This window comes from Aythya fuligula, chromosome 2 (assembly GCF_009819795.1).
Source record: "Aythya fuligula isolate bAytFul2 chromosome 2, bAytFul2.pri, whole genome shotgun sequence".
Classification (NCBI taxonomy): domain Eukaryota; kingdom Metazoa; phylum Chordata; class Aves; order Anseriformes; family Anatidae; genus Aythya; species Aythya fuligula.
In genome coordinates this window covers 155,482,065-155,508,893 of record NC_045560.1, presented here as the reverse complement: position 1 = coordinate 155,508,893, position 26,829 = coordinate 155,482,065, and the positions used below count along the sequence as shown (strand labels likewise).

At 39.9% G+C, this 26,829-nt stretch overlaps 1 protein-coding gene across 2 annotated transcripts in view; it reads left to right on the top strand.

Moving 5' to 3' along the window:
- The window catches only part of TRAPPC9 (trafficking protein particle complex 9), a 448,124-nt gene that overhangs the window by 15,318 nt on the left and 405,977 nt on the right, over positions 1–26,829 (top strand). For both annotated transcript variants that reach the window (XM_032180822.1, XM_032180821.1), the window contains 4 exons: positions 1,930–2,055; positions 7,214–7,430; positions 9,921–10,064; positions 23,381–23,507. In XM_032180822.1, the coding sequence (XP_032036713.1) occupies positions 1,930–2,055; positions 7,214–7,430; positions 9,921–10,064; positions 23,381–23,507 (614 nt within the window). The remainder of the gene's footprint in view (positions 1–1,929; positions 2,056–7,213; positions 7,431–9,920; positions 10,065–23,380; positions 23,508–26,829) is intronic.

The following is a 26,829-nucleotide window of genomic DNA, read 5'->3' as shown; positions in this document are numbered from 1 at the left end:
TTATTACATACCTCAGCAACTTTATGGATGCTTTTATGCATTGTGGGAGCTGAATGCGAGCTTATTTACTGTGCCTGCTGGAATGATCTCTGGGGAATTCAGGAGTTTATGAAGGGGTTGCTGATGATGGATGTGATTTTACAGGACTGTTAAGGGAAGCTTGTATTTAACGTGTGTGGTCATGAGGAAAGGACAAAGGAAAGGCCACGAGAAGGACAAACGCTCATTTATGAGGATTTAGAAAATTAAATAGTTCTCAGCTCTACAGGAACTTTATTGGGGGATTTTTTGTGCAAATGTTCAGAGCTTAAGGTAGTAAGGTAGCTTAATATTTGCATTGGTAGTATAGTATAGAGGAAAAAATTTGATTTCATACTGTGATACGAGTAGCTCAATATCCTCGTCAACACTAAAGCTGAGTTTAATTGCGTTATGATGTAGTTATATACGCTTTAATCATTTCTTCATTTCAGTTAGGCTTTGATTTTAGAAGTATGTTTAAAGATGAGATGTCATTCCCACACTTGTATTGAAGGGAGACTCTCCAAATGAGACAAGATAAATCATGTCCATGAGTTAATTTATGAGCAGAAGCAAGAGAATGTGGTAGTTTGGGGGGCAGTTTCACCAATACAGCAGTAATCCTCAAGTATGTATTCAGATTTTTATGTTACTTTAAGTTGCTCATCTAGCAAGGATATGATTTCTTTAAATTTTGGACTTCGTTTTGGGGAGGTTATTTATATTTTGATTATAATCATATCTGGTATGCTCTCAGCAAGTAATAATAAGCTTCACTTGCAACTAACAAAGAACTTTGCCTTGGGACTGAGCTGTGGCTGTTCAAGACAAGTTTATTTAGCTGTTGTCTAAGCCCTACAGGCAGAACAGCTCTCAGCTGTAATGCTGAGGAAGCAGTACTTTCTACACATTTTTTGATGTCATCACTAAGCATAAAAAACTTTCACATCAGCTTCTCAAATGGATTCGATCTCCCACACTTCGCTTTTGCTGATGTCTCGAGCACTTAAGGAAGGAAGATGGATCTGTGCTTCTCTGGAGCTATTTCTGTGTTTCATTCAGGGCTTTATTTCCCCCCATTAAGCTCCAAACATACAAGACTTTAAGTTAAGCAGGAGATTCACGCGTCCAATATGGGCACTGTTTGGGGAAATAACGAGATCAGATTGTTTGTCTGGAAGATTGCCTGTGATGCCTGAGCTCAAACGGATCAATGCACCTCTGTGTTGTTTCTGGCTTTTCTTAGGCAAGCTGCGTAATGAAAATAAAACATTAATTTACAGAAAACGGTATCAGCTAGATATTAGAAGACTTGGAACGGTTTGTAATTCACCTGTGATCAATGATACTGCTTTAACTAAAGAGAAAATCAATGGAGTAAAAACTACAGTTCTGTTGGTACAGCTTCCTCTGCTATATAATGCATTTTGTGATCAGTAGAGTAGACAAAATAAATCCCCCATTTACCTTGATAGAACAGTTTTAGGTGGTGAAGAGTAATTGTAAAATTGACCTGCCTATTACCAGCCTTGAGCTTATAGAGGTATTATCCTGTGCAGGTCGAATCTGTTACTTTCTTGTAGACACGCACCGTGTGTATGAGGTTACCTAAATTGATGCCCATATTCCCAACTTTTCTCCTCATCTGAACTCAAAGACTTGAAGCTCTGTGCTGTCTGAAAATAATAAAAAGGAGGGAAAAGGATGAAAATTGTTATTTACATAATAACATTTCAGATGGCACCTTAATTTTCACTCGGGCACATGTTGTAAATTAAGCATAATCACTAGTGTTAGGGAATTGTTGGGGTTTGAAAGCTGTGACAGCTGATTTACGTGCTGGGGAGAAATGCTTATCAAATCTAACAGGTGCCATACTTAATATTATTTAAATTTTCTCTCTCCAAGTACAAGAATGCGGGTGTGATTGAACTGGAAGCCTGCGTGAAGGCAGTGAGAGTCCTCGCAATACAGAAGAGGAGCATGGAAGCCTCTGAGTTCCTTCAGAATGCAGTTTATATCAATCTTCGTCAGGTATGTGCACAACATCCCATGACTCTCCTGTTCCTGTTGGAGAGGTTACACTCAGATGTTAAAATTACAGAGATTTAGGAGACTCCAGTTTCATTTCTGTATCACAGATGTGGAAACCATCTACTACTTGCTTCTCACTAGGACTTCTGATGGCTTTCATATCTCTGAGACTGCTTTAAGAAGGTATTTACAACTCATTTAAAAATAGGAGGACTTAGGTTGAGATTAGAGACTCTAGCAGTTATTTTCTCTCCTGAAGACAAAATGTGCCATTCTTATTCTCTTGAGTTGTTGTGCTAGGGAAAAATAGCTGCTTAAGGCAGATCTCCTGACTTGGATTTCTTTCTTGATTGTATCTTGTTTAATGAAACTAGGAATGGCCTTTCACAGAGTGAGCTTAGAGTGTAAATGGTATTGTTACTCCGTTGAGTTTTTGTTGTGCAGTGCTGTGTCTGGGTGATGCCAAGTCAGAAAGGAGTTCAGAGGGGAAAAAAAAAAAAGTATTTGGAACTGTGAGAAAAGTGGGGAACATGGGGAGGAGAAAATTAGGCGTAGACCTTTTCACTTCAGGGAAGACTTGAAAATGTTTATTTGTAATCACAAAACTGGCTCTATAACACAATTCCTGCGGAGATTATCCAGAGCCTCTCCAGTCTGAAATGAAGACGGTGAGTTTTGGTGAGCTCACTCTCCTACTGAGAAGCTGATGCTCAGTAATACAGCCGAACAAGATATTATCAGTGTCTCATGCTTGGTGTCACCAGTTACCAAAAAAAAACCAACAAGGAAACCAAACCAAACTGGTGTGGTGGAAACAATTCATAAAAAGTTGTTACATTTCTTAACTATTTTTCCTCTTTTGCTCATTACGCCTTGGTAAAACCAGCAGTTGAAATCCACACCACTGAGCTAAAGCCCAGATTGGGACAGAAAATTTATAAGGGGGGTAGAATAATTTCTTCAATTTGTAGATAATGTTTTGCTTATTAAATCTGTTCAATGTCTCATTTTTTTTTCTAACCAAAGAAGAATGAAAATTTAATTGGTTAATGAACTATCATATAAATTATGAATTTTGTCATGGGATGTCTTAACTGCTGCAATCTTTGCCTTCCCCTTTATTCTCCAGTGGCTTACACTGGCAGCTCATGCATGCTGTTGTGGCAGGATTTTTGTGAAGCTGCTGTGCCAGTAATTTTCCCTCGTTGTTGCGTTGTCATTTACCTGGCCTGCAAACTTGAGTATTGCTCTTAGGCTGTGTTGATTAAGGGAGCAATTATTATTATGAGAATCACTTGTTCTCCTCCTCCTTCCCACTGATGCTGTAACTTGAAGTTTATATTAGAGGAAAAAAAAAATAGGATTAACTTTACTAACTGGCAAAGTCTATAAGGCTTTTAAATAGCTGCTAATAATTACCTTGTAATAAACATGCACAAAGCTCGGCAGCTGCTCAGAATGCAGCCCCTGTCCTGATCAAAGCTCGTACCAGCCAGCTCTGTAGTGTCACAACCAGAAACAACTCGGGATTGAGCAGGTCCCGATGAGAAGGACGTAGTGAGAAAGCACGGCGAGAAGGCATCGTCACTTCTGTCACCTGCTGCGTTGGAGAGAACAATCAGAGAAGGGCATCCTGGAGGCCCTGCTGCTTATCTTAGTAGCTAGCTGCTCTCTCCGTCTTTCTGCTTTGTTTTTTCCCTAGAGGAACTTTGAACTCGATGTATGGCAGCTGTTTGACCCCACAGATAAATCTCTGTGCACGTACACACTATAAATGCCCCGTCTCCCACTGTCTGGGAAACCTTGAAATAAAAATGGGGAATACTGTGTATTTTTGTTGTAGCTCAGTCTGAATTTAGGGAGCTAATGCAGGGAGTGTTTGCATCATGTGGGAGATGAAGCCAGATGGTGATGGTACTCAGCAGGATACGTTCTGGGAAAGAAACAGGTTAAATTTTGACACTAAGGAGCACGATCATTTTTTTTTGCTTCTCAAGTGGTATTCAGCGATTCTTTTGGAATCATGTTATTAGTTTGGGGTGGCTCTTTCCCACTGTATATTCCTTTCTGCACCGTGTGCCTGATTATCCCTTAGCCATTTCCTGATGTCAGCTGTCTAATCATGGTGGTGATCATGGTGATGCCCCTCTGGAAGCGTTTTATATGACAGGTTCTTCAACAACAACACGTCACTGTGATGATACTGGGTTATCCAGTGCTGAGAACTAGCCTTAAACTGCCATGATTTCAGTCAAGGATGACATAACTCATCATTCATCATACGATCATATCTGCTATTTTGTCATTTTCTCAGGTGGAAATGTTTCTGAAGCAGTATTAAGATGTGAGTAATGGGATCTTGCCAGTGTTGGGGGATCAGTTTTCCATATAGGACAGCGTGGCTGGGAATTATATTTCTGCCTTTTCAGGATTTATTGTGCACAGCCTGGAAGCAGATAACAATTGTACTTCTAATTTGGGCAAACTTGAAAGAGGAGTCGTCTTAAGTTAGAGAAGAAACTGGGGGCTGTGTCTTTTTCTTGCAGGTAGGCAGAACGTCAGCACAACTAATGGTAGGCAGCAAAAAAACTCCTCAAAATATAAAGTGTGTGCCTCTGATGTGAAGGAAAACTGATTTCTTTCCACATATATCCAGTCTCCTGAATTGTAAAATTCAGGCCTGTCTGGTAAAATAACGTAACTGGTGTTTTCTGATGGTAGGAGAGCTCCAGGACAATAAGACTTCTCGTTGCATCCAGTTGTGAGGAATGAATTGTAACTGCCAATTACAAAGAAAGTGAGGTTATAGAAGCTTCTTTGAATGTAGCAAGGAATAATTAACCCATGTAAAAAGCTTCCCTCTTTAAAGCTTGTCTTAAAACTGTGGGCTCGGCTGCTTGGATAGTGAAGTACAGCCTTCACAGCTGTGGGTGCTAACTCGGTTTGTTACAACAATCAAATGAAAATGAACCAGGTTGAAAAGAAGCTGTGCCTCACATGTTGGCTATCTCACATCCATGGAGTATCTTTTACAAATCTATAAGGCCAGGAAAGATGTTGTCTGCTGAACCCTGCTGCAATCTTCCCCAAATTAATTATTTGTTGTGTTTGCGTGGGATTGTTTTCTTCTTTCTTTTAAGCCCCTAGGTGGTAACACTGAACTATTTATGCACAGGGAAAATGCAGCCTTGCTATCTTTGTTGCCAGGAGGAAACACAATTTCCTGCAACTGCAAGAAATGTTTGAGTAGCTGTATGGACAGCCATTGAGCCACAAGCTAGGGAAGTGTTAAAAACTTACTCAAATAGGACAAAAATAAAACTTGCAGAGCATTTTTTATCTGCTAGCTGTTCCAGTTAGCCAGTGCTCATGTTCATCTAAAGAGCTATCGTGGCCCTTTCTCTTCCTATCTTAAACTTCAGTTTCCATAGTTTGTGAACACAGATTTCATATTTGAGAAATCGTTTTGATAATTTATTTAAGCTTTTCTAAATGCAATACTTGATCTGCTCATGCCCCTTTCAATTCTGCTGCCATTTTTTGATTTTCTAGCTTTTAAAAAATGATACAAATAGGGAAAAGAAGAAGAAAAAAGTTGGAGCAGCTTCTTCTCAGCTAGAGTAGGTGAGCTTAATGTAACATCTCACGTTCTTTCCAGATGCTAGCTTTTGGGGATTCTGATAAACTGCATTAAAATTGATCTGCGTCATACTTTTGTGCCTTGTTTTCCTTCCAGCTGCATTTATTGATGGTTTTCAGCTTGATGCAGTTGCCTTTTCACAACTGCAGTTACAGGGTTGGTCTGTTACGTGGCTGGCTTTGTTTCTGCATTGTGCATTAGCTTGTGTTGTCAGGTCTGATGGAAATATCAATTTCAGCTTCAAAAACTGTGCAAAACTGCCCCAAAGCATTTGCTAGTCTGTCTATGTCTCTTAATCTTTTGACCTACTAGAATTTGAGCTATCAGATAAGGTCATGGTGCATCCTGAAAACTCCAGGTCTCTTTGGGCCTTTTTTGGTCCTATCCCTGTTCCTAAAATTATTAGTGACTTGTGAAAACAGATCAAGTTTTTGTAATTCTGCCAGGATTTACAGGACTAAAAACACTTTGATATTTCATAACACCTAATGATTTCTGCAAAATTTACTAGTGTGGCTGGTATCTTTTGACTTTGTAAGTCTTAAAGTATCTGAATTTAAACAGAATTCACAGATTGATGCTTTGAATTTTGCAATAAGAGTGGCAGAAGTAGTGTTTCTTGTCCATTAGTGCTATTTTTGTATGAACTTTGTGCCTTCCTGTAAAGCTGCTAACCTATTTTCAGGAATAATTCTTAGTAATGGGAAATATTTTGTAATGCTTTTGGTTGTGTGTGTTGGATGTTGTGCACTAGATGTCAGCATGGATCCACTTTCAGGACTCATAAATGCTTGTTGCTGGGACGTAGACATGAAGTAGCTGATAACGTTGAGACTCTTGCAGAAGTTTCTTCTTTTGCATAGAAGAAATAGTGCATGCTAGGATGAAGGAATGATTACCTGGGACTTGTGCCAGCATATTTACGAGCCACAGTGTGTGTTGGTAGTTCCTTACCAAGTTTGTATGAACTTTAAGCTTAATGACACTTAACCTTTCACTAAATTCTAGCTCGCTAGTTGACAGTCTGCATATGTATGGTATCATGCACTGCATATTTTGTGGTTTACAAGATTAGAGACTCATAAAAATCGAGGCATTAAGTTTCTTTGCTTTCATAGCCTGAGATTTCAAGATCATCTATCAGGTAGGTTTTCTCTTAAACTGATGAAGACACTTCACTTGTTAAATCAATTGAGTTTGGTCGTGGTGTATCCCTTAAATACAGAGCTGGTTAGGTATGTTTAACTGCTTTGACTACTTATTTGTTAGTACAAATGACTAATTGATAAAGAAATGCATCTTCACTGTTCTCGGTAGCAGTTGAACTTGAAGCAAGTGTAGATTTTCCTGGCAGTAGGAGCTGCCAGGACTGGCTGTGTGCGAACTCGCTGGCCTTCTGGGCTGGTGGAGTTGCCTGCTACATTTCCCCCTGCCACTTTTTTTTTTCTGTTACTCAGATATATGCTTTTTTTATTATTATTAAAACCAATTATTTCCTATTTTCCCTTTAAATTTCAGCTTTCAGAAGAAGAAAAAATCCAGCGTTACAGCATTCTTTCCGAGCTGTACGAGCGTATTGGTTTTCACCGCAAATCCGCTTTTTTCAAGCGTATAGCAGCGATGCAGTGCGCTGCTCCCAGCATCCCAGAGCCTGGCTGGAGGGCGTGCTACAAACTGCTTTTGGAAACTCTCCCTGGCTATAGCTTATCCTTGGATCCTAAGGATTTCAGCAAAGGTTAGTGTCGCTGGGAAAGCGTGTGTTTGCTTACTAGGTCACTCAGTTGGCTTTCTGTAACTCATTTCCTTGAGATATTTCAAATAAAACTCAAATCCTTTACCTATCTGTCACTACTTGTGACAAATAAAGCAGTTCTTTAAAGCAGCACCTTCACTTCTTGCTGCTGCTGCTTCCAGTAGTTCTGAATTTCTGAGTGCCACTGCTGAACGTCTTGCTGAATTCATCTGCCTGCAGCAAATGCGTTTTATTAGTGAGAGCTTCCCTTCCACTGTTTCAAAAATGTCTTGTGATGATACATTTCTCAGTACAGAACAGGTCATGTTTTATGCCTGAGTATTTTTCAATTAGCTGCCTCTGACTTGTGTCTCAGAAATTGTATTCCTCTGGGTATTTGTTGGCTTTTATTTGAAGAATGAAAGATTCTTTTACGTCTTTATATATAGACACATATACATTATATACAGGTATAATTACAAGCATGTACATACTTTATATTATATATATATATATATTTATTTGTATCAATGTCACATTCTTCCACAAGTTAAATTGGTGTGACATTATCTGCAAGACTAGCTCTTGATTAAGACATTTAAGCAATTTTTAGATGCTATATATTTTTAAAGTTGCTATTTTTTTTGCATTTATTTAAAAAACAAACACCACCCAAACCAGCCTGTAACAAGTGACTATTCTTGTTGCTGTTAAGTACTGTGTTCTCCAAGTTTTTTTTTTTTTTTACTGTCTGCTGTCCTTTTTTAGGTAAGCTATATTTGAACATTTTTTAATTTGGCATCAATGTTATCTAAAGCTGTATATAAAATAATCATTTTTAAAAAGTCTTTATGTTAATATACTGCACCACATTTTCCCTGTAAAAGAAGAGACAGATAATGTGGTGCTTGGGAACTTGGGAGTCCTGAGCAAGCTTTCCTGGGTTGCCCAAAATCTTGAATTCTTTTTGTGTAGTGTTTGTGAGCATTCACTAAATGATGTTGCTGCGGGAGTGGAGCAGCAAACAGGGGCTGAACATCAATGGAAAAGGCAGTGAGGTTCCCTAGTAATAAGACTGAACTGGTTTAAATAAGAATAAACTGCAGCTGGAAGATTCTTCTCCCTTTTGTGCAAATTCACTGGCTATCAACTGTTGAGATTCCAGTTTGAAGACTGGTGTGGGTTTGTTTTGGGTGGAGAATTTGTAGAAATTTTGCGAGAACTGTCTATTAAGGAAAAAAGGATGATTGGTGTTTATCTTTCATTTTTACCTTGCCTTTATGTTGCACTGAAGTGCTTTGTCAGGTTTTACCCCTAAAAATTGTCAGATCTTGCCCTGGCTATTGCAGAGGCATGGAAGGATTACTGCAAATTGTAAGCAGTGCTTGGTAAGAATGGCATTTCACACGTGAAAAATAACCTCATGTTGATATAAACAATAAAAACTCCTTAAGATTTGGTTCAAGGAGTTTCTAGAAAAGTTAGCCAACTGCTGAAGGGTAGTCCTAGAAAGAAGACTGTTTAGAAGTTTATGAAGTATTGCACATCTTAGAATGTGTGTTATTTAATGATTACTGCTTTTGCTTGCTACTGATCATAGAACCACAGAATGGTTTGGGGTGGAAGGGACCTTAAAGCCCATCTAATCCCAACCCCCTGCCATGGGCTAGGACACCTCCCACCAGCCCAGCTTGCCCAAAGCCCCATCCAGCCTGGCCTTGAGCACCTCCAGGGATGGGGCATCCACAGCTTCTCTGGGCAGCCTGTGCCAGTGCCTCACCACCCTCTGAGGGAAGAATTTCTTCCTTATATCCAATCTAAATCTCCCTTTTTTAGTTTAAAACCATAACTCCTTGAATTACCTAAAAGCAGGTTAAGTTTCATAAAAAAAAAAGTGTACTGAATATTACATTTTCAAAAGAAAGCCTACATTATGATGTACTGCTTATTGTTCTCATAGAAACCTGGCAAATTTGAAATAATTTGTAGTCTGAAACTTAGTTTTTAAGACTAACAGTCAGGAGATGTGCCTCGTGTCCTGTAGTCTAGGGCTTTTTTTTATCTGACTTTTAAAGGTGAGGAAAGTATTGGGAGAAAATTTTTTGCTTGATCCTTGGAGAGATTTAGGAAGTACTGAATTTAGATGAAAGTGAAGTTTCTGTCTTAAATCTTGAATGAATTTCTTGTTCGGAGAAGTTAAAAATTGTATATTGCATTATTTTTTCTTTATGAGAAGTGTTAACTTCGTTTTCTCAGTTCTAATGATAAATTTAGTCAATAGGCAGGCATATGAAACAAAAATTGCTTTACGTTCAAATATACAACAAACCCAAAGCCCCTATTTTTTTTGAGTCCAAGCTTTGGGTTCTGTAATTATTGGTTCTATTGGGTGATTTAAATCTAAGTATCATTAAATTGCTGCTTAGAATATACAGAAAAACAAATCTGATTGTTTTTTGATGACTTCTAGCTTAAAAATTGTTTGTTTTGTAGGAACTCACCGAGGCTGGGCTGCAGTACAGATGCGTTTGCTTCATGAACTCGTGTATGCCTCCAGGAGAATGGGCAATCCTGCGCTGTCTGTCAGGCATCTGTCCTTCCTTCTCCAGACCATGCTGGATTTTCTTTCTGACCAAGGTATGATTTTAAAAAAGAGGAGAGTTACCTACGTTTTCTTCAGTCCTACAGTCAAATAACGTGACTTTGTTTTGAAGTATGCTTAATTTGAGAAGTAGAGGACAGAAGTTAGAGTTCTGTTTGATGGCAATCAATCAAGCATACAGCGTTATTAATTTTAAATATTGCAGTGTCCTGACCTTGATATGTAGCAGCTAAAAGAAAACTTTTTAAAATGTTTTCCCTCTGCTGATTGACTGCCTCAAGCCTAATGCTCAGTTTCCTCTGTAAATATTTGGTGTATGATTGGAGGGCTTAATTTGGGATGTGTGGATGTGGTGCTAGGGACGTAGCTTAGTGATGGGGCTTGGCAGGTCAGCTTGTTGGTTAGACTTCGATGGTCTTTGAAGGTCTTTTCCAATCTAGAAGATTCTCTGCTAAAGAAGCCCTTGAAGGAAGTAGGCACAGTCATTGTCCCTGTGTTCATGACAATGAATTTGTAGCAGCTGAACAAGATGGAATTGAGTTGAGCAGTTGTTTTTCCTCCTTTCTTCTTTAGTAATGTGCAAATGTCTTTTTTTGGTGACTCCTGCAACCAAGAATTTTGTTGGCAGGCTTCAGCTTTTTGCCTATTCACAAATTCCTTTGTTCATTTAGTGGCTCAAATCAGTAATGGAGAAAGGAGAGGAACAGAGAGGAGCTGGTGGAATAAATTATCTGCCTCTCTGTAGGTCGTATTTGCTGTTGAAAAGGTCTTTGGGTTTTCCTGTGCTCTTCCATGAAGCTTCATTGATTTATGTATGGGAAACTTCACTTAAGAAAAGGCTTTGAGCAGTTCCACAGATGTCCACATGTTGTTGCTAATCCCAAATCCTAAAAAGTTCCTAAAAACAACATTTTTTTTGTATTTGCCACGAGGTTTTGAATCTCATGAATGTTCTGTGTTTCAATTTCCTCTGTATGGAAAAAAAAAGCTGAAATTCAAGTCTTTCTCGTCTTCAAACATTGCATGTCTGAGTAAAGCTTCATAAGATCTTAACTCTGATGTTTAGTGTCTTTGAAAAATTAAAACTCAGTGTTTTCCAAAACGTTTGAAATGTAGCTGAATCTTTTTAGCCATTTCTGCTGAAGGGGTCCAAAATAGAGCTCGCTATTGTGTTTGAAATCTTTTGCTGATAGTGTGGTGCTCAGGCATGGTGAGTATTCCAAACTAGAGTACCAGGGAGCACCAGAAACATATTTCTGGATTGTAACTTTTTGGTTAATTCTTCTGGGACTGTTCTTGTGTGTTATCGTGCAAGGGTTCATTTAGCATAGAAAATTATTGTGCATTTATAGTGTTTTTTTTTCTTCCATTATTATTAGGCAAAACAAACCAAAGAACCCCCCTTGAACCATGGATTGTAGTAAAGGACTAAAGCAAGATGCTTTGGATGCATAAAATTTTGCTATTTACTGCTTATTTAAAGTCTGTGAACATTTTATATTATATCATGAACTTCTTACAAAGTGTTATAACTATGTAGAACTTCACACTTTTTAAGATATAACAAGTATTTCTTCTCTGGTAATCATGACTGAAACTTCAAGGTTTTCTTTACCAAATAAAGGTTTCATTATGAAATTGAAATAACACGGTAGCACCAGAGAATAGTAAGATTTTAGTATTATTCTCTATGGAAAGTTGCCACGTTAGAAGTTAAGAGGCAGAGGAAAATTCACTCTTTTTAAAATGAATTTTTTACCCAGAACGATTTTTTTTCTTAAATAAAACACACTTCCTATTTTTAAAACTTTTAATTGAGGATACATGTTAAATCCTATGCTTATATTTAAAATTCAGAATTTGCAGGTCATCATCTTTAAAATAAAACCAATGGAAGTGAGAACTCTAAACTGGACGGAAGTTACCAGGCAAACTTTTGGTACTGGAACATAATGTAAGCCTTTTATGTCAGAGGATTTGCTTCTTGTAGACACAGAAAATGAATATTGGCTCATTCTATCTTCTTAATCTACTTCTGTTCATTTACTGCTTCAGCTGAAGTTGAGAAATTGGGATTTCAGCAGACAGAAGAATTTGATTTCTTTCCGCTTCAAGTCGAATTTAAGAGGATGAGATTTTGTATTTGTAATGAAAAATCTCATTAGGAGCTCTTGCTTCTATTCACAGAACACAAATGCATTGTCTAATAGTCTGTGTTTAAAACAAAGCTTTCTTGTATTTGAATTAATTAAATGCCACTGATAATTATTTTAAGAACGCAATTTTTGTGTATATTTACTGGAACTACAATTTCCAAGCATGCAAATCCAAGTAACAGTATCATCAAATAAATGGGAGTTATCAGAGTCTGATTTAAAATTAAGCTATTTAGTTACATAAATCTGTAAAATGCAATCGTCTGGTTAGCAAAAAGAGGTACCAAACTCTGCTGTAAAGCTCTGTGATCTCCAACCATTATGTTTTAATGTTAACAACCCCTCGAGAATCACTTCTTTCAATAAGAATTAAAATGTGCAGTTGCAAAGTTGCTTGGAATTAAATCCATCTCTTTTGCATAACACTTTTTGAAACATAACGCCACGTACAGCTCACGCTAAATTTAATTTGAGTGAGGTCAGATACTTGAAAAACAACATTTTCTGGTGGATTTTTATTGATTCTGATAGTATCCATAGTACGTAAAAGGACTGCAATTTATATTGCGAACAAATGATTCTGAGAGGGCTTTTCTAAACAGAGAGTTACTTCAAAACAGCAGTTACTGGAGCATGACCATCCGCACAGAATTGACCTACAGAAAGCACATGTGGCACCCCTGCAAGTTCAGGTTCTTCCAGGTGTTCAGTGGGTTTTGAACTCCATCAGACCTGATGCTTTGGTTACTTCTCTGGTGACAAGGATGGAAGTGCACAGAAGTGACCTTTTCTCACTGTTCGTGGTATGGCGTGCAATGAGGGATGTTTTGTGCCTTCTTTGGACCAGTTCAGTTCATTAAAAATTCTCAAAGTTGGTCTCTTTTATTGCTTGGGGAAATAATAGCCACCTTCTGTTGCTTCTTAGTGTATCTCAGCCATTAAGATCTTCCTGTCCTCTGGCTGCTTTCACGCTTCTCAGCGTTCTGATAAGACGTTGGGCTGTACATCCGAGATCTCTGCTGATCTGCCTGTCTAATACTTCCTTAATCAGTAGTGTAATTACTGTGCCTTGTGTGAAACATGCAGGGGTTATGTTTCATCTCTTGACCAAGCATTTTGGATGCCCCAATTCTTGAGGTGAGTGACACGAGGTGAGAGACAGAACAAGATCTGGAAATACTTCCCGTAACGTGCGAGGATGCCTTTCTGTCATCCCTCTGCAGCACTGATTCTTCTTACATCACTAAATACAGCTGCAGCCTCTGCTGCCAAACTGCAGATTTGGTAGATTGGTCTCCAAAGCAGTTTGAGATCGTGGTAGTAAATATGAAAGTGCACACTGACTTCTTGATGCTGGTTCTATCTTCTGATCTTGGATAACCAGCAGGCAAAGGTAAGAGGAGAAGTATTCCGTTTCGTCACGACAAAATTTGTTTTAGCCCTAGCTAAACTGCAAGTGATATCCTGGGCTTCATTACAGACATGCTTTGGACGCAGGCGTGCCCTCTGCACAGCACGTCGTCATCGCTCTGGCCACTGTCAGTGATTCTCTGAAGGACGTGAAATCTTCAGTGAAAAAATTGTTTTGACATTTCTCTTCAGGCAGAGGACAGACAAAGTCCTGCATGTGATGAAGGACATTGGGGGGTCGCTCTCGCAGTAGCCGTGTGGTTTTTTTCTGCAGAAACAAACTTTATTAACGGAGTTCTTCAGTGTCCTTTAAGAGGGTTTTCTGTGTGTGGAGTTTCATTTGCAGTGTGAATGCTTTGTGCATCTTCATACAGCCTTGCACAGGAAATACCCCAGCGTGGCTGGGGATGAGAGAAATGGGAGGAGAGAAACGTGGTTCTATCGAAGAAAAAAGTCTTTGCTCCTTTCAGAGGTCCCGTGTTGATTTTTCAAAAATATCCCGAGTTGTATAAATGTCAGGGACATGACTCTGAACCCTGAGGGGGCACAATAATGTCCCCGTTGCAGGGCTGGCTGTTGCTTGCCGCTTCAAAATCACGCGGCGTGTTAATCCATGCCATTCAAAACTTCAGGGTTTGCAAGCTGGGCTCTGGGCTGTTCGCTCATGCAGATAATTTCTCGCTGTCCACAAGCTGCTTGTTCTCCCCCGGTGCTGAGATCATCCTCCTCGACAGGGAATTTCTGCCCAACCTTATGCTGAATGCTCTTTCGGTTCCCCTTGGCCTCTAGATGAGTCGTGCTGGACTTGTCAGTGCTGGCTGGCAGATGGCTTTGATAGAGCTGGGGGTAGCTGGAGGACCACGGACTGTGTGACAATAATCTGAGATCACTTCCAGACCCTTTTCTTTTCAGAATTTCTTTTCAGAACCTTCTCGTGCTCCTTTCAGCGCTGTCGCGTTCAGGAGATGACACATCAACCGCCAAGGGTGAGGTCTGGCCCTTTTGCAAAGAAACAATGGGCTAAATCTGGGAAAAAATCCCCAAACCGTGTTTATCTCTGGAAGTTGTGGTTAAACCTGGGCCGATCGTAATTTGAACATGTCAAACCTGGCATCTGACAACCCTTAAAATACGCCTTCCTATCTCATGGCTTGAAGGAGGAAACTACGTAGTATTTTGCAGACATTTTTATTTATGGCACAACTTGCATATGCATTCGCTTGGCGATATTTAAATTTCAAATGTAGAAATGCACGAAGGAGTGAAGAATATTAAACCAAGCTCGTAAAAATTGACAGCTAGACCAAAACCAACTGTGCAAATGCCCTTAGGTGTAACCTTCCTGCCAGTATATTGGCAGCAGTAAAGGCCAGAGTTAGTTTCTGGGGGATCCTTACATAAAACATTGTCTTCAGTTTGCCCCTGAACGCTGGGGAGGATTAAATCAAACTGCATCAGCACTCAGTGAGTTGTAGTTCCCCACACGGATTTGAGTAATGGCATCTCAGTGAAGAAAGGGATGCAGAATAACCTACAGCCCTCTAAATAACTGCTGCTCCTCTCGAGCACGGGATAATTTAAAGCCACCTCAATTTGCAGGACTGTAGGAGCAACTTGTTCGTGTGTGTTCACCTCACCATGTCCTGCTCTCTTGTTTATGTCTTGCTATGATGTTCTCATTCTTCCCTTTATAGACAGCTCTAGTAGGAGTCCTTAAGAGCTTCAGTTTGAGCTGGTTGTTTGCCATTTCCCCTGCCTCTTCCCAGTGTTCCTCTTTGTTTTTTCCTTTCTTCTTCATCATATTCAGGTCATAAGCAGCAAGACGGTAAGTATTAGAAATAAAAATGAGGATAAACAAGTAAGAATGTCTGATTTTTAACAAAAACAACCCTCTCATTAGCTCTGAACTTTGAAAAGAGGAGCTATGTAGAAGTAATGAAGCTAATTGGAAGAAATGAGGAGTGGTGTGTTTGCTGCTTGCAGGGAGACCACTTAAAGATGTCATAGTGGATTCTCTATGAGTGTATTCTCCCTCTTCTCCATTAGAATAAATCCGAAAATAGTGAAAAAGCAGGGCAAAATAAATACAAACGGAGAAAACGTACACTGTAAAAGTGGATGTTGTGTCCAAACGTGGGAAGTAAAGGGGAACGCAGGAGGAAATTTAGGAGGAAAGATTCCAAGGCAGAGCCCCTCCTCTGCAGAGAATAAACCCAGTGAATTCTTTCAAAGAGTAACTCGGAACGGTTTTATGATGGGGAGTGATCCGACCTGTAAGATGAATAATAATAAATTCCTGGCACCAGATAAAGTTAAAAGATGCTAAAAGTGTGGGCACTGACTGATTCCCTCTGTGGCTTCTCAGCTTTTGTGCTGTAGAAGTTGCTCATACAGCCATGGCCACAGCGTGGTGTTTTGGTTGACAAAGCCCATATGAGGGGGTTTTGTGAAACCAGTAAATCTTTCACACAGGAGCTACTCTGCTTGGTATTGTAATGCTAAAATAAACCAGTTTCACTTAACTCATTCATCATGGTACTCTGCATAATCAGATAAATGGAGGGGACCTGGAAACGCACCACAGACAAGCCCAATGGCCAAAGTTTTGTTTTTTCCTCCAGCTCTTCCACCTCTCTTGCAGTACTGCAAAGAATGACGCTGCATGCTCATCTTCAAGTTTTCCCATACGAGGTTGACATATAAAGGCATCAGTAACGTGGATGGTATTTAGGATTTGAAGATTTGGAGTTAAGATTTGAGTTTTTCTGCCTTGGTTCTAGTGCTCTTTTGTTCAGTTCTGTGCTAAAAAACTTCAGCACTGTTACCTGCTCCTGTTGCTGGGAGTCAACAGCACTCAAAAGCACTCCTGAATATTTTAAAATCTTTTTTCCTTTCGTCTTATTCTTATTCTTATTCATTTTCCATTATTATTATTATTATTACTTTTAATACAGAATAGTAGCAGCCAGGTAAAACTCTCTGGGTTTATTTGACTCTTTTAAAACCTCATTTTGGAACTGGTGTTTTCTAGAGGAGCTGGCATGTTAAACAACTTCACTCTAAAACCACGTTTTAAAAAAAGAGGTAATTGATTTTTAATAAAATACACATCTTGTAGACTATGCTGAAACTTCAGGTTACTGAGAGGAAAACCAAAATGCCTGTAGTAGTTTCTCTGTTTCAGATAGCGGTCTGCTTATCCCTGTGTGGCTGGAGGAACTCTGGTGCAACCCCCAATTCAGTGAATTTTAGTAATTGTGGAGTAAATAAATGAGATTGAATAAGTCACCAACAGGAATACGAGATTTAAATTCATTTGGATACCACAAAATATGAAGGCTAGCAGTTTGAGTCAGTGTTACATGAAGGAAAACCTGCTGTAATGTGAATAAAATGAACACTGACTCAAACTGCCTGGCATTACACACAAACCTGAATGTCTCTCACACGATTTACCTTAGTTTAGACTTCGGTTGGACTTGATGAGGTGCAGACAAAACCTCCAGCCTCTGCCTTATCCAAATTGTTATGTGAAACAGCAAATCCGTCACTAAAATAAAACGGTGCATTTCTTTATGACACAAAGTTCTTACTAACTTGTTTTGAAGTCATTCGCGAATAAAATGAAATTTCCAAGCTGTACGTCAGAATTCCCATCTCCACGTAGTTGCCTCTGTTTTTGAAGAAGCCTGATCTTCTTCAAAAGATTAACTTTTGTTATGTGATTAACTGAGAGATGTTGAAACGAAGACAACTTGCCAAGCTGTTCCAGAAAAAAAACCTACTTTGAGGAAGACACGCTTGAATTGACAATATGAAGAGGTGAAGAATTTGTGGGGTATTTGCTAACGTTTTGTGCTGAAGGAAGGTATTTTTTATTAACTATTTTACTAAAATCCAAATACATTTTACATGGTTTTAATAGACTCAGTGCCCTCCCAATCAAGGCTGCTACTGAAAGGAGCACTTTATATGTAAGTAGAAATACGGGTGTTTAAAAGATCATCCATCTGCTTTGGTGATCTCCTAGTATGATGTCCATTTGAGTCCATTTGATGTCCATTTGGATGTGCTTCGAAAAGAACAAAAAGATTCAGGAGTGATACTGAAAAAATGCTTTTTTGAAAGGATTGGAAAACTCAAATCTGTTAGCTGAGAGAGCTGGCATGTTTTCGTTATCAGCTTTCAGACAGTTGTCTTGTTCTTTAAACAATGAAACTGGCCTTTTCTCAGGCAAGAGGAGCCTCTTCATTGCTATTGCTCAATATTACAGTATTACTATATTAATACTGCTCAGTGGTTTACATCCTGATCTTGTCCATACAAAATAAATTCTGAGATGTTTTTCAGAGAGCACAGACATCTGGAGTTAGCTCAGGTACGGTGGAGAACAAGGTGCTGAAATTTTAATGGCATTTTTCTGAACTCTCACTTGGGCTGTGTCAAGTTTTTGAGATTCCATCCCAAAATATTTCTGTGCCGGGCGTGAATTTCAGACTCACTGTGATGTAACGTGTACACGTTTTATGCGATTGCTAAACCCTCTTGTATTAAAAGACCAAATTTCCAAAAAAACTTGGTCTATTTAGGCAGCCTCTCCCCATTCTTTCTTCCTCTGTGGTGGTCTTCAGAAGCAGGGAGCATTATCCTGACACAGACAACTCCTCTGCATTTCGGCTGTGGTGAAACCAGGTATTTCTCTTTTCCCTCTCCCCTGCAGCATTAGGAGTAAACCAATGATTGCTCTTTCAAAGATGAACTGTTACATGGCAAATAACTGAATCCCCTCGTACTCAGTCCTTCCTTGTAAGGATGGAGCCATTTTCATGAATAGATCATTATGAAAAGCAGCAAAGTGGGTCTTATCCAGCTCTCTATGGCACAGATAAATTATTTTCCTATCGTTCCTTCTATTTTCCATCTCAAACTGAATTTTATTAGTTTTAGTCCCGCTGTATTTATTTAGAGATTTATTTTGCTTGATTTCTCGGGTTCATATACTATACTGTCTGCCAGCGCTTTCTGCTTTTCCCTGTGAGAATATCTTCTGATTTTTTTAATAGACAAAAAGTGGCGTGGGGATGTTCAATTTGCTCAGTTAAACGCGGAGATCAGAGATGTGAAGTTTGTTCCAGGTGACACTTGCAGTGTTCCTTTCAGAGCAACTTGCTTGAGACCCATGAGCAGTTCGAAAGCAAGGTTAACTCGCTCCACGTCTTGCTCTTCCGAAAAATATTAGAGGTGCGATTTGCTACAAATGTAGAAAATGCTGTCAGCTAATTCCTCTCAGACTTTATGTAATGGAAAAACTGGTGATGCTTGCCTGCAAATTAGAGGAGACCTGCTCTGTTCTGCTGAATTAAACAGCTGAAATAGTGAATAAGTGGGTTGATCGGGCAAGTCTTGCTAAGATGCTTCACTTACAACGTTAGCTTTCTTGTGGTAGCAAAGAGGGATGCACTGAATGTACAAATAGGATCCTTAACTGTCCCTCGGTATCTCTCCCAAGCGAGAATTTGAGGGACTCATTGCAAGGTCATGAAGACCTCTGCATGTGTGCTGTAAGCTAGTGATTAACTGCAAGGTAAAAACAATTTGTAGCTGATTCTTCATGAATACTCACTGCTCCAGCTTTTGTTGAGGGTCTTAAAACATTTTCTGGCCTTTCTGAATTGCTTTTTTTCTTTAAAGGATCAGTAGCATCTCGATGGCACGGTGGTGCAGATCGCCGCAGCAGCAGGCACTTTTCTATCTTCTCCAGTTGGAAGGTGGCTCATCAGGCAACTTTCTGTTATGTGAAGGGAAAAGTTGCAGTTTCTGGGTACAGAAATTACCGTTTCTTGTGCTTCTTCTGCTGTCAGACTGACTGTTTTCTGTCTTGTTCCTTGTAATTTGTCAAGGAGAAGTCTGACACTTTGTTCCTGAGAGAGTGGGGTGGGCCAGCTGGCTGCCACTTGACGGAGCTGACTGCTGCATGAGGTCTCCTCTGACTTCTTCTCCGATGCCATTTGCTGTTTTCAAGGGGGAAGGAAAAGCTCAGCCAGCACAAACAACCTTGGGTACCAGCTTTTTTTTGTGTTAAACCTCAGATTCTGGGCTTAGCACCAGGGGAAAATTGAAGTCGGAAGGCTTGTAGCTGTTTGTTTCCTTCCTTTCCTTTTCAATATTTTAGCAAGTTGTGGAAGGAACCAGAAAGTCATTCGTCTTTCAGTGCAACTGGCAGGTCAGACATAAACCGTTCCCTTTCCTCAGTCTGCCTTGCTGCAGATTGCTCTGCGAGGGACAGAAAATCTTCATCAGTACAAGACCCACCACGTGCTTGCCAAAATACACTGTATGTTTAATATTTGACTCCTTTTTAAGGGGTAGTGGCTGTGGCTGGGTATATTCTACATTTCTTGAGTTAAAACAATTGGTTTCTTCTGATTTTCTCTGTTACTTGTTTGTGTGATATGGTTAAACATTTGGTTACCAAAGTCCTTAAAAATGTTCCCATATAACTGACCTTCTTCCCTGTCCTCTTCAGATTTTTTCAGTGGCTCCATAATTGGGAAATGTTGCTTCACGTTATTGTGAAACTGGCAAAAAGACTTTTTTTTTCATATTCAGTAGCTTTTAGTCACAAATGATTTCTAACTCTGCAACTGAGGCTTTCAGATTTTTGCGTTCTCATCTTAGAAAAAGGCTCCAAGCAGGTTTGGGACAAAACCAAGTTGATTGTGTTGACGTGAAGTAGTTAAGCAAAAAAAATACCAATAATATTGGTGGACTTGCAAAATTTTCAGTTATCAGAAGCGGCAAGAACATGGTAAGGAAAATAATTCAGTATGAAATAGGGGAATTGCATTATGAGGGTGTAATGAGCACACTGAGGTGCTCGAGTGGCAGTCCTGACCGTGGCTTTGTGCAGCTTTGTTTTGGTTGCAGCCCTTTTGTGATCCCGAGCTTTCAACGAGCCTGCAGAGAAATTGGAGAAGAAGATCGGGAACAGTTATTCCACGTGAGAAAATAACCCCTCATTTCTCACTCAATAAATCAACCGCCCTAAAACCTGCACAAGAGCATTCAGGGGGGTTTCCGGGTGCGGGGCAGGCTTTTAAAGCTGTTGAGGCTAATTCACAGGTCAGAGGATCAAGTGGCGATTGCTTTCCTGCTGACACACACAAGCACGAAGATGCTTGATGGGCAACCACCTCTAAATGCAGCCGTTTTCCATCCCTTCTGTCCAAAGAGGAAGAAAACTGCCAATAGGACAGATTTTTTTCAGGTGCTTTTCTCCTAGAAAATGGCAAATAGCATCCTCAATGCTGTAGCCTGAAGTTTGTTATGAAAATAGCCTGGAATTGCTACAACTCCTGGCTGTGCTATGGTGTTCCGAGTGTCTGTGTATGTCTAAAACATGTTTTCTGGAGTTATTTCGTACACCCCATTACAATGTGGTGAGTAGCCTGAGACTTGTTAGTGGAACAGAGACATAAGCAGGGCAATTTGTCGTTTTTATGAAAAGAAAGCAAGCACAGGTGTGGAATGGTATCAATAGCATGTAAGCTTCAGCATCTCATTGCTTGGTCTGACAGGCAGCAGACAATCTAGGAAATAAACAATCAAATGCTTTATAACAATAAAAGGGGATCCTACTGCTTAGTTCTCACTGGGCTTTATGACTCTGCATTGAAAATCCTTGGATGAATCCTGAACCTTGATGTTGCTGAGCTGAGTGTGTGGGATTAGCTGTCTCGCAGCAGCACCTGGTGAGATGTGCTCTTCCAGAAACAGGTCCAGGACCTCCCTGAGCCATGAGCAGTTTAACCTTAAAGGAGAAAATGATTTGGTTCTTTATTATTGAGCGTGCTGTTTCTATTTACGGTGTTTCGCTGTTATTACAGGTTTTGAGGAAGATCAGGCAGGCAAAACCGAGCAAGTTAAGAATATTTCTTCCCTGCCATGTCCTGGTAAAGGAGAGCCCCCTGTTTGCGTTGTGAAAGTTGCTGATTTTGTATTTCCTGACAATTCACACTGGGCAGGAGCTGGATCTGCATCTGTAAAGGAGCAAAGAAACAGCTTCAGGATGTTGTAGAATCATTCACTGTTTGTAAATCTGACAGCTCACCGCTGTTCTTATGTTGAAATGAGTAGTTCAGTATCTCACACTTCACTCTCCCTTTAAATGAAGCCCTCCTTTATCTTTTAAGGGGAAAAGATATGAATAAGAGAATCCTTTGTGTGATCTCCGTGGCGTATCTGGCTGCCTCTGGAAGTTGCTCTGCTGCATTTTGCACTAAAAAGGAGTGAAGTGGTAAAAACTGGGAAGGATGGTGAGGTGCGGATGGCCAGGAGGCAGCAGCAACTGCTTGAAATAATGGAGCAGTAGAAACACTGCTCTGACTTCATCTCTGATGGCCACCTAGTCCAATTTAAGCCTGGACTGTCACCAGCTGTGGCTTTATTTAGCAGCATCTTGAAAACCTTCAGAGATGAGATTCCACAGCCCCTGGGGCAGTTTCTCTGGGAGCTGCTCTCGCTCTGCTCTGCTGAAGGTTTTCCAGATACCCAACGTGAGCCACCCAAGCTGCTGGCTGTGGCTGGTGCTCCTCGTTACACCAGCTGGCCCTGCTGGGAAAGGTTTGGATCCACCAGCTTAGTGGAGGTGCTGATTAGTTTCCCCTGGATGCGTCTCAACCTCTCTTCATGGCCCACGGGCTTCAGATTACTGGTGGTAACATTCCAACCGTGCCTGATTGCACCTCAAACATTTTTGTGCTTCTGTAGCTGGGGATCTTTGGGACTTCTCACTGGGTTTGCTCCTGAAGGCACGCTGTGCTCCTCGTGGTGCCTTTTCTATTTTGTTTTATCTTCATATATTTAGATTTCTGGGTATCTTCAAGAAACAATATAGCTATTTAATAGTTATTTGTACTGGCAGCACATGTATAGAGGGACGTGTACGCTGTACCTTAACCAAGGTAGGTCTCAGTCTTCAGCTACCTCATTCTCACATCTAAGCACACACTTCCAGGTGTGTTTCTGTTTGCAGACTCTGGTCTCATCAGACAAATACAATTTTATACTCAGCTCATATATATCCCAATAGACATTTTTTTTTTTCCTGGAGACATACTCGTATGAATTGGTGGAAATAAGGGATGAAATTCAGAATCCTTTATTGTATATTATTGAAGGTGACGTGAATAATGTATGTTGGCTTGAATGTTCTTGTACTTTTACATAAAACTAAAGAAAAAAAAATCTTGTCTGTTACAGTTTAGCAGCATAGTGTAATTGTTTTAAAAATTAGGGAGTCGTAACACGAGATAGCATGAAACCTAATTTGTTTCTCCTTTGCAATTAGTATTGTTTCAGCTGGTGTTTGAGGACAGGGCTTGTTCACATAACGTCGTTCCTATCAATAACCTTTACGTGCTTGCTCTGGATATTTAGATTTTCTATTTCAATTATAGAAATTGTTGTCTTGACAATGAAAAAAACTAACGAAGGGTAGGTATATGCTGATACTTTAAAAATTCTGAAAGTCCATAAAACTATCTTGCTCATTAAAGACCATTTAAGTAGCTTTGGTCCATCCATTGAGGCTTCTGGTGCATAATGTAAGCGTTGTAACGCAGACATTTCTTGGCATTCCATTGGAGATATTTTGTAAAAATGCAAAAAAAAAAAAAAAAAAAAAAAAAGCAAGTAATGCTTCAGGTTCTAACTTCATCGTTAACTTTTGTTGCGTGCAAGTTGAAAACGTTTCTGACTCTCTTTAAAACAAATTTATTTTCTAGAAAAGAAAGATGTCACGCAGAGCTTGGAAAGCTACACAGCAAAGTGCCCTGGCACAATGGAATTCATCACTCTGCCAGATGGTTTGAAGCTACCTCCTGTTCCGTTCACCAAATTGCCTATTGTGAGGTAAGACTCCAAAATGCAATCTTTAACTTTTCCACAGGACCTGTCAGATTTTAAAGGATACTGGAAGGATGTAGTCTTCTCAGTTTACGTAAGCTGTTCACAATAACATGAAAAAATGTCAAAATGTCAAATTGTTTTGAGAAGTTCTTAAGCAAAAATAGAGCCTTTGAGTAGAAAATACTTTCCGTGGTCTTTAGTTTCAGAAGGAGAGAGAATTAATTTTTTTAAACTGTCAGTCAAGAGTTTCTGATACAATCTAAGAGAAAATATTTTATAATTGCAGATGAGATTTAAGTTAGATACCTGACGACGCTGAAAGGCCACTAGTTGGTTGCTGTCTCCTTCCATGGAGCTTGGAACTTGGCTGGGACTGATGCCTGTGGTAGCTGTTCCTTTCCAGATGTTGCATTTTGAGTTTGGGCCTTTCAGTGGCCTGTTCTAAACCCACATTGCATTTCGTGCCTGTGTTCCAAAGCCCACCACGCAGTCACTCCAGTGAGCAATACCTGGTTTAGACTAAAGCCTGGTATTTGAGAGAGACACAGAGAGAGAAGAAACAGCCATTTGGCATCACTGATAACAAAATCTTTGTCAAGAAGTGGTTTTTGGGAGGAAGGGTAATTGGTATTCAGAAGAAGTATGGGGGAAGTTCCTGAAAAGAGTTCTTGGAGAGATTTGAGTTCTCTGTGGGATGTCATCAATGTTTCATGAAGCAATGTTCTGGTATCACAAGAAAATAATAAAATGTATAACCAAAGAGTGAAAAGTCCATTTATTTGCAGATTACTTTCAGTAAATGTCTCTGAAATTAAATCAAGGTTTTACACCAAGACCGGTTTTCATGCTGTAGCTACTTTTACCAGATCCTCTCTAACTTTTACTGAAGAAATACATGCTGTCTAACTCTTTGTAGTTCATTTGCAGTGATGTCTGCTCACATGAGCAATTTGTTGTGTGGGAGTTGCTCTCTGACAGTGCAAATTTAACCTGAGCACATACCTGAGGTTGGATGCACATGGGCAACGCACTGGTGGGGTTCTTAAAAGTGTTTTGTCCCCTGCTGGGACCAAGCACAAAGCTGTGCATTGGTTTGCCACCTAGGCCACATGTTATGTCTGCTCCTGGGGGAAAAATGCAGCTTCTCCAAGGTCTTCCAGCTTTGTCCTCTCAGTGCCTGGGCAGGATTTGCTTAGCAGTGAGCAGGTATTTGGGATGGCTTTGCAGGTAGCTGCTTTGTGTTGCCTGCTCGGTGGCACAGCACACGTTTTGGAGAGGCAGCTGACACCAGCTTCTTTGCCACATAACACACAGGGTGCACTTAGGATCCTAAATCTGTAACTGGCAGAACCACAGTTACACGTGGGAGTGGGGAAGTTGTGTGATTAATTTATTTTCAGCTGACCTTGAGGTAGATTTAATTCCACTGTAACTCTATGGATAGTTCTAAACTAGTCATCCTACGTACTTGCAGTCATGAGAAAGGTGAGCACATTTAGGTTTTTCTGCCCAAATTTGAATTCCTGCTTAAGGATGAGCTGAATGACTGAATCCCATTGTGTGGTTTTCCGTTGACATTACAGATGGTTGATGGCAAGTTCAGGTACTTGTCTCTTACACAATTTCCCTGTCTCCATGCTGAATATATAAAATAGATCCCTAAATACATCCTGAAGGTGAGTTTCTGAAGGCCAGTCAAAACTTTTGCCACCAGATTAACAATATTTGAGCGGGGAAAGGCTCTGCCTTTCTCCCTTAAAATGTTTTCTGCTCGGAGAGAAGCACATTTTCTATTTTGAGAACCACGTTACATTTCCTTGCTATTCCGATGCCTAGCGTTAAGAAATTGCTCACCACCCAGGTGCAGCGATCAGTGTGAGCTTTTGCTGACCTGGCTGCCGTTGGAGAGCTGCTGAAAATAGTTCCTGCAGTTCTGCCACGGGGCAGAACTGAGGAGACAAACAGCAAGGCTCCTTAACAGGGAATTGCGGATCACTCTCCTCTTCCCCTGCCCCTTCTTCTCTTTTGGAAATCCTATAAAAGCCATAGTGATAAAAATCCGTTAGCTGACAAACTATTTAGTTGCATTTACATATAAAAGCCTCCAGTTACATCTACGCAGCAGAGCTCATGTATTTTACAGCTGTCCAGCTTGTTGGAAAACAGCTCAGTGCAGGACTGCAGCACTCTTTGAGCTCAATCCTGCTAATTTTCGAGACACAAATGATAAATGCGTGGCAATGGGGTTTTGGCCATGGTTGAATAACCCAAGCTTATGATTCAATCTATGCTAGAGCCCTCTAGAAACAAACTTCTACTGGTGCTGAGGTCTATTTACTGTTGGCGTTTTGTAGCCTATTAGTTTCTAATCCATTCAATGTGCGGTGCTTATTTTGGATGCAGATTTCTTAATCAAAGTACTGTCAAGCATTGAAATGCTTTGGTGAGGTCAGAACCTAGTAGCACTGTTACCTTTTTTCCCCCCACACCTATAAAGGAATTGAAGAGATTTGGCTTGGAAAAGTCTTCATAGCTCATTATTCATGTTAGTTAGCATTTAAAGTCTAGAGCTGTCCCTTATTTAAGTATTTACTCCTGATATTCCATACAGGCAGATTCATTTCTATTTTTTCTACCACATCATTTAACTAGAAACTCGGTCTACTATTTACAGACTTTAAACGTGTTAATATTGTTATATATTGTCTTGTAACCTTTGGATTTTTTTTTTTAACATTTCAAATGTTGTAGTGCAATATAGAAAGCTTTTTTTTTGCATTTTTAATTGTTTTGACGAAGCTCCAGAAATTAAGAGCACGCAGGATGGGAAGATTTCCATTGTAGCATACTATGAAATCATCATCTAGGATTTTTTCAAACGCAAAATAGGAGAATTTAATGTCTTTGTATTCTAATAGATGCACTGTTTACTTATGTAGAGTGTTTAAAAAGTATTTTCATTTCCCCTCTGAGCAAGTTTGTTTTCAATTAAAACATTTTATTTCCAAAGAAAAGATTTTGTTCTTCTGGGTGGGTGTTGCAATTTTTTGTAATTCCCAATTGTCACCCATCTGAATTCATTGGGGCTGGGCCCAAGGCTAGGAAATGTATTTTGTTCAAGCTTTTCACCCAAAGGAATTAAAGAAGTTGCTGTATTCGGTGTGTGACCTGTGAGTTCTCCAACAGGTGGCTGAAGGACATTGCTTCCCCTGCTCTGCAGTGAGATAAAAAAGCTTACCCAACGGTATTTATGGAAGAGGGGTGGGTGAGACAAAGCATTTCTACACGGAAAATAAAATCCAAATGTATTGTTCATTTCCTCAAC